Source organism: Puma concolor, chromosome C2, assembly GCF_028749965.1.
Source record: "Puma concolor isolate L17-30 chromosome C2, mPumCon1.1.hap2, whole genome shotgun sequence".
Classification (NCBI taxonomy): domain Eukaryota; kingdom Metazoa; phylum Chordata; class Mammalia; order Carnivora; family Felidae; genus Puma; species Puma concolor.
Genome location: NC_141675.1, coordinates 147,417,632 through 147,425,159, shown reverse-complemented (window position 1 = coordinate 147,425,159; position 7,528 = coordinate 147,417,632). Strand labels below are relative to the sequence as shown.

General features: G+C 53.0%; 1 protein-coding gene across 2 annotated transcripts in view; it reads right to left on the bottom strand.

The window, feature by feature from the left end:
* Positions 1 to 2,182: 2,182 nt before the first annotated feature.
* The window catches only part of HUNK (hormonally up-regulated Neu-associated kinase), a 124,258-nt gene continuing 118,912 nt past the window's right edge, over positions 2,183 to 7,528 (bottom strand). For both annotated transcript variants that reach the window (XM_086675847.1, XM_086675848.1), the window contains one exon: positions 2,183 to 5,453. In XM_086675847.1, coding sequence (XP_086531973.1) covers positions 4,795 to 5,453 — 659 coding nt within the window. In that variant the 3' untranslated portion in view covers positions 2,183 to 4,794. The remainder of the gene's footprint in view (positions 5,454 to 7,528) is intronic.

Sequence of the window (7,528 nt, the reverse complement as noted above, 5' to 3'; positions counted from 1 at the left end):
ATGGAGCCATAGGTAGGAAGCAGCCTGGACCCCCGAGTCACCACATGGAGACAGCTGCTGTGGGACTCAGCCAAATGGCATCAAAGCGTGTGTGGGAAATAACCCTTCATTGGGCAAGTCACAGACATTGGGGGTTTACGTCGTTATCACAGCAAAGCCTCACCTATCCCACAGGCTGGGTTGCCAGAGAAGACGTGAACACGGGTGAAGGGGTCATGGAAGGCATTCTCCTCTCAGACCTGCCACGAGTTCACCGCCTAACTTTGGACGAGAAGCCTCGTTCCCGTCACAGGCTCGCACCCTTTTCAGCTGGCTCTCGTCACGAGGCCTGAACAGATATATTTGTGTTATTCCCAAGGGTTTATAATGCCGGCCAAAGACTTTCCTTGCAAAATAGCTAATGGGTCGTCTGAGCAGGGCGTATGTTGTGTAAACAGCTCAGACCTATCTTTTTCGTCCACCTGTGAATAACGCAGCCTCCTGACGCCGTCCTCTCTGCCCCGTGCCATGGTTCAGTTTCATGTCACTAAGCTTCAGCTGACCCCTGGGTTTGCTCCACATCAAGCTACTCTACAATGACAGAGCTGGTTCCCCAAAAAGCCTCCTTATCCACACGTCAGCTCCGACGTAGATCTACCCGTGGAAGGGGATTGCCAAGCCTGAAACGCTCCCCACGCTTCCCCCACCCCAGTCCCTTGGTGCCACAAACATCAGATCTCGGAGATAACCGTGTGTCGCGAAAACAGGCCCACAGAAAAGAAGTTCAAATATGTATCCCATTTGTCTTTGGAACCAGATGTCTGAAAAGCTCCCTCGACGAAAAAGCTGCCACAAATAATACACTCATTTACTACTCAGGAAATACGCTCCTTTCATTGAAAAGTGATGACATTACATTGAACCAGTTCCCAGTACTGCTCTGAATTATTCGTACTGCGCCTGTAGCACATAGAGGGTCCTACAAAGAAATCAAATACAATAACTAAGAGGCTTCCGGACCCCCCTTAAAAATATCAGTCTTGTACTCTTTCTGAATTTGTTTCATTTCATGACATGGCTATTTAAAAAATGTTTTGTTGATTGAATCTAGTAAAACCCAACAGCCTTTTAACAGCAAAGCAGATAACAAAGTATCCAGGGGTTGCTGCTTACTTGGAAGATCTGCTGAGAAAGAAAAAGTCTTTCTCTGTCTTCGAGAGTCGGTGGTGGATGGTGGAAAAGAGCAGGATACACAGAATCTTAAGGAGCTGTACAATTCTGATAATGACTTAAAAATGCCTAGACCTGGGGGGGGGCGCCTGGGTGGCTCAATCAGTTAAGCGTCTGAATTCAGCTCAGGTCATGATCTCGTGGTTCGTGGGTTCGAGCCTCATGTTGCACTCTGTGCTGACAGCTCAGAGCCTGGAACCTGCTTTGGATTCTGTGTCTCCCTCTCTCTCGGCCTCTCCCCTGCTCTCGCTCTCTCTCTCTCTCTCTCAAAAACAAATAGACATTTAAAAAATTTTTTTTAATTAAAAAAAAAAAGTTGGGGTTGAAGCACCTGATCTCAGGTCTCTTTCTGTTCTAAAATGTTCTGCCCCCTAAAAGAAAATGGCATCACCACAACTAGATACTCATTGTTGCTTCCCAACCCCATCAAACTTCAGAGAAACTCCACTTCCTCCATGCCAGCCTCTGAGCCACACCGCCCAGGGGGACCCCAGGGTTCCAGCAAGGTGGTTATGTATGAAAACCTTTTGCGAACGGTAATGAATAAAGCCAGAGCTAGGACAATCCAACCCTCCTACTCTACCTCATCACCCTTCTTTCCCGTCCCTCACCAATCCCTAAGGCAAGGACAAAAGCTAGAGATAATGCTCACAGATGTCACTTTTCATGTGCCATTTTCAGAATCTCCAAGAGAGACCCTGAACCTGCTAAAAAAGAAAAAAAAAAAAATGCTGATTTCTCTTGTACCGCCATTGGCTGTGTGTCGGTCGAAGGAGACTTCTTAGATCACACGTGCTGCAGCTGAAATGAAGCAGTGATGTGGGGGCAGAAGATGCCCTCAAACACCCCACAGCGCGATTCCCACCGTATCCCGTCAGTTGCAAGGCCAAGGACTTTACGGAGAAGACAGTTCAGCGACTGCAACATACTCAGTGTTTGGAGATGTGTCAAATGCAAGTGAATGAAGCAGTCATGGTGAGGGAATAGTGTATTTCACAGTCATTATAAAAGTACATATACTTAATGGTGACATAAATACAGTCCTTACTTACGACCAAATCATACAATTAAAGTGGACTTTTCCTCCTGGACTTCACACGGTGACAGTTCAGTCATTTCCGTCAGTGACTACAGGCTGACTGAGGTCATGGGCACACACTAATGAGAGACAGTCATGGGTCAAACAGACAACATACTTTGTACTTACCAAAGGTCCAGTTTCCCATATAAATATAATAAAATAATAAAGAATTTAACATTTCCTCTTTCATTCGGTTTCATAGATTTGTCAGGTGCTCACATACAAAAAAATACAGTTGACCCCTCCCCCTTCCTCACTCTCACCTCTCACTGGGTCTGGAATAAACCTGAGTTCACAGTTCAAGCTACCAATGGTGACACGGTCCGTGAGTCGTACGACGGTCTGCGGCTGTTCCTGAATCGAGGAACAGAAAGCATGTCCCAATGAGCTTATTTGACAGCGATACGGAAAAAACACTCATGTTCTCAAGGAAAGTACAATACAAGGAAGAGACATAAGGGGAGAGAAGTTCACAAGGCACAGGGACACAGCCCGCGAGTCGGCGAATCGGCAGAGCACGACACTTGAAGCCAGCAACTGTGTTCGAAAAGGGTTCCTTCGCTGGTCAGAAACCAGACACGCTTCACGTCAAGTGGAGAGAGGCCGCTTTCAGATGCTCTTCTTCTCTCTGTTTAACAAGCGCCACTTCCAATGGAAAGTTCTGGAACCCGGTCTGGAGCCACACAGAAGAACGACACCACAGCCAGGAGCCTGGCTCCCTCCTAGCAAGCCCCAGGGCTGGGATGATCCCATCGAGGTGGGACACAGCAGCTCCAGGTCTTGCGAAGTCAGCCGAGCCCGGGCATCTCAGTGGCTTCTAGGGTCAGCCAAATATCCACGCTTTTCCTTGCTCAGCCAGAAACGTGTGGGGCAGGAAGAGGTCACCGCTGCTAAAGGAGAAAAGCTGAGGAAGCACCCCGGGGCTCTCTGGCACGGGCTGGCTGCCAGGGGAAGCAAAGGCAGGCGTTGCTGTTCTCAAGGGCCGCGGCCTGTTTCCGAACCAGCGGGCAAGCCCCGGGGTGACCACAGCTGTGGGTATGCTCACGCCTGCACCAGTCAACAGCTGAAGACCTCAAGCCACTGTGTCACCTGTCTCCCGAGCTAACCGCTATCCGGCCTGTGCCAATTCCTCCTTTCTCCAATTTTGCCCATGACCGGGTGGTCGCCACCAAGTGCCAGGGCCCGGGGCCCTGAGAGGAGACGTACCCCAGCAAGCTCCTGCTAGACACGGTCAGACAACACTGAGGTCCACAAAAGGCGCACACGGGGATGGCGTGGACACAGAACCGGAGACGCATCTTTGGTTCGATCCTTGGCGAAAGGCGTGAAAACAGCGCGGACTCTAAGCGTGTTTGAGGAATGCTGCTTTCCTCCAAGAGGATACGGTGCTGAGTTTTTGAACACGATCCCTGCCAGGCAAGCCCTCTCACAGCTCACAGCAAATGAACTCAGCTCTAAGCCACCCTTGTTATCTTGGCAGCTTGAAAGCCACACTGCACAGAGGTAATGGTGCCTTCCAAACGCATCCAAATTCAACCTCAACCTTTTCTCTTCCTAAATAACCAGCCGTGGCCATATCCTATGCCTTCCAGAAGGATCAGGTCATGCTGACACAACGGGAGGGACACGGGGCCAGCTGCGATCAAGCCCTCCTGCAGGCCACGGGAGGCCACCGGCCACTGAAAACATCACGTGGGAGAGCTTTCGTGCCCTCCACGCTTATCCTTGCGTGAAAACATGAATTTGGTAGAATCGCTTCTCGTGGTCTCTCCAGCCGGGTTGTTTTTTTAATTACGTTACTTCAATTTGACATCACATAAAGAAACACCATCTTGGGAAAAGATCATTGAACCATTAGCAAGGTCAACCAAAAAAGATGGCAAAGGCGTGTCCCTTTGGCCCCTTCCTTTCACCAGGGTCCCCACCGTTTGGATCGGTCTTTGCCCGGATGCCCCCTTCCACTCAGAGGGGGTGGTGCTGCTTCCTGTCTTCCTCAGGCAGCAGGCTCACCAGCGACCATGGTCTGCGAGAGGAAGGGGAGCGGTGGCCTGGACGAGCCACTCTGCGATGCCGCCTTCAGTCCCCGGGTGACTGGCTGACTGCTGAGAAGATCACCAAGTGAGGAAAGATCTCGTAACAGTCTGTGATCTGAGAGCCCAGCGGCCGGTGTGGGGTTTTCACCCAGCAGCCCAGCAGTGGGAAGTGGGCAGAGGGTCGTGGGTGGGTGGGTGGGCAGAAGGAGGACACAACTGGTTGAAACCGCACCTGTAACCACCCCTCCTCGTAAATCCCAGCGACTCCAGGGTCCCTACACGAGCCTGGGGAGTGCAGGCTTTGGGTCTGTGGGTTTTAGCGGTTCACAGTGGGGACATTCCGTGGCAGGGGGCGATGAGACCCTGAAGGGGCTCCCATGAGGCCTTTCAATCTTCACACCCTGACAGATGTGAGGAGCTCTGTTCCACCGCTGTCCTTAGAAACACCCAGAATCCCACCACTGGCCCGGGTTAGCACTGGCCTTTGACCCCATCAGGCATGTCGAAGGAGAGGCTCACGGGGGCCATGGGCTGCAGGGGGGGCATGCTGGCCTCCAGGGGCCGGTCTGCGGGGGTCTGCAGGCTCTGCTGTCGCTTCCTCAACATCTGTCCGATGCCCATCATGGGGAACCTGCCGCGGCTCTTTACGCAATTCGGGCTCCCCAGCGGCTGCGTGGCACCGTTACTGGGAGCCGGAGGTGGGGAGCACACGCCCTCCTCCTTCGGGGGGCTGCTCTTCTCTTCGTGAGCAAAGGAGACCAGAGTGGGATGCAAAGGAGTCTGCAGAGGGGACAGGCTTCCGGGCAGCAGGGCCGGGGAGAGCGTCCGCTCACCGGGATTCCCGCGGGCCAAGCCCCCAGGTGAGCTTAGAATCCGATAGTGATGAGACGGGGACAGTGGTTCAGAGTGGTCCTCGCGGTCCACGGACTCGAAGGAGCGCACCATATCCAGCACCAGGGGGTCTTCCTTGGGGGGGATGCCAGGGCCTCCAGGGCCCTGCGGAGGGGGCTCCGGTCTCTTGACGATCCTGGGGGTCCTGGGGGGTGGGACGGGGATGAACTCCATGGAAGAAGAAGTCACACAATTGGAGTCTGAGGTCTTGCGGAAGATATTGCGGCGGCCGAAGGAATCTGCACGCGAGAAAGCAGAGGAGACCATGAGGACGGCGGTGAGGAGGGCCCTCTCCTGCCTGCCAGGGCCTCCTGCTTCACCGAGACAGACCGTTCCTGGGGAGGCCAGAAGGAAGCAAGAAGCAAAGGGCCCCCGTGTCCAGCGCTCCCCACAGGGGACCAGCTGCTCTTTCTAGAATGGAGGGGACAGAAGGCCGGAGACAGGAGGCCTCCCGAGTTCTGATGTGCCCACGGCACCACCTTAACATCTGTCCTCCTCCTGGCTGGCTAACATGCTGGACCCTGCCAACGAGTCTTTGAATCAAAAGATACCCGACTCAGAAGAACGTCACCAAACTGCTAGGAGCACACCCAGCCCAGGACCCGTGAACTTGGTCCTCAGCCAACACTGGAAGGAGGGTTTCCCTCATGCTTCTTTTTTTTTTTTTTTTTTAAATTGTGGTAAAAAAAAAAATACGTAACATAAATTTCTCATCTTAACCATTTTTAAGTGGATGGTTCAGTAGTGTTAAGCACGTTCACACTGTCGTGAAACAAAACTCTTCGTGTTGGGAATCTAAAAACTCCATACCCACTTGACAGTAACACCCATTCCCAGCCCCTGGCAACCTCCATTGGACTTTCTGTCGATGCATCTGACGTCGCTGGGTGCTCCATATAAGCGGAGTCTACGGCATCTGTCCTCTGTGACTGGCTCGTGTCCCTCAGCTGAATGTCCTCCTGGCTCATCTGTATGTACCGAGTGTCTGAATCGACTTCCTTTATAAGGTTCCCTCCTGACTCCTGATCTTACCGGGGCCTCATCCGGTTCTGAAGGGGTGAAACAGTCCTCATCTATATCTTGAGGGCGATGAGCCAATCCCCCTGGCTTCCATCTCAAATTGGCACAGACCGGAATCCAGGGTTGCGGACTGTGCCAGAAAAGAGAGGGGAAACCCCACAGATCTGAAGCTGAGGGAAGTAGAGCCAAGTTCCTGCAGAACGAGCTCTTAGCTTGGCTTTTCTACCATCGTGTGTTCTAGGCCCCTGTCGAGGCTCAGCTACAGGAAGCAGCAGAGTGATTCAGGAGCAGCCGAGGGCGTAGGGCATCCTCGTGGCCTCGTATAAATAAATACACAGATCCCAAAATAAATCGCCTCCTCAGGCCACCACAGGTGCCTGAGAGTCACCAGCAGAAAGAAGCAAAATTTCATCGGCGGCTGACGGCGGACGAATCCGGTGTGACAGCCGGGCACCACAGCATCTCGTCCCCTCCCCTTCCTGCGATGGCCGTGTCCTCCAAATTTGTGGCCCCGGGTCCCCCTCTGCCCAGTCCTGCGTCCTTCCCTTCTCCGGGTGATGTAGATCCTGAGAGGAAGCCTCCCACCTTCGCCCTGCTAATCTCCATCTAGAGTCAGCCCCCCAGGGCCCTGGCCGGCACACTCCATCACCCTGGGCAGGAAGGACCTGGTCACCAGCCCCACCCTGTGAGCGCACCGGCCGGCTCCTCGCCTTCCATCCCTATCAGGACGCAGGGGCCTGCACCAGTCAGGAGAGAAAGCTCTAGAACCAGGCGGCCGGGTTGGGAATCTGGACTCTGCCACTTACGAGCTCTCTGACTTCGGCCAGTTCTCTCCGCCTATTTCCTCTGCTTTAGTAACGGAGGTGAGAATAACCTCACTGGGGTGAGCTGAGAGCTTGACACAGTGCTTGCCCCATGGCGAGAGCTCGGTCTTAGCAATTACATAGGGCGTCCACGCTTCTAAGCTAACATGCTCTCAGAAGGAAAAACTCGAAGAAACAAATGATACTTGGCCCAGGAAACTGCCAGGAATGGAATCCAGCTCTGGGGTGGCAAAGTTATCCAACGCATCAGCACTGACCTAGACTTTGTTGGGGACATCCATGGGATGTCTCCGTCAAGGGCCTGAATTTGCTGCTGGTTACAAAGCCAGAAAGGAGAATCACTCAGGAGGGACAAGCAGAGTCATCCTGTGAGACCCCCTGCCTTTCTGAAACCTTAGGAAGGAAACGGAATCAAATGGAACTTTCCTCTCTGGCTGAGAAACCAGGTCTCTCTTAGGGTAACACCTCTA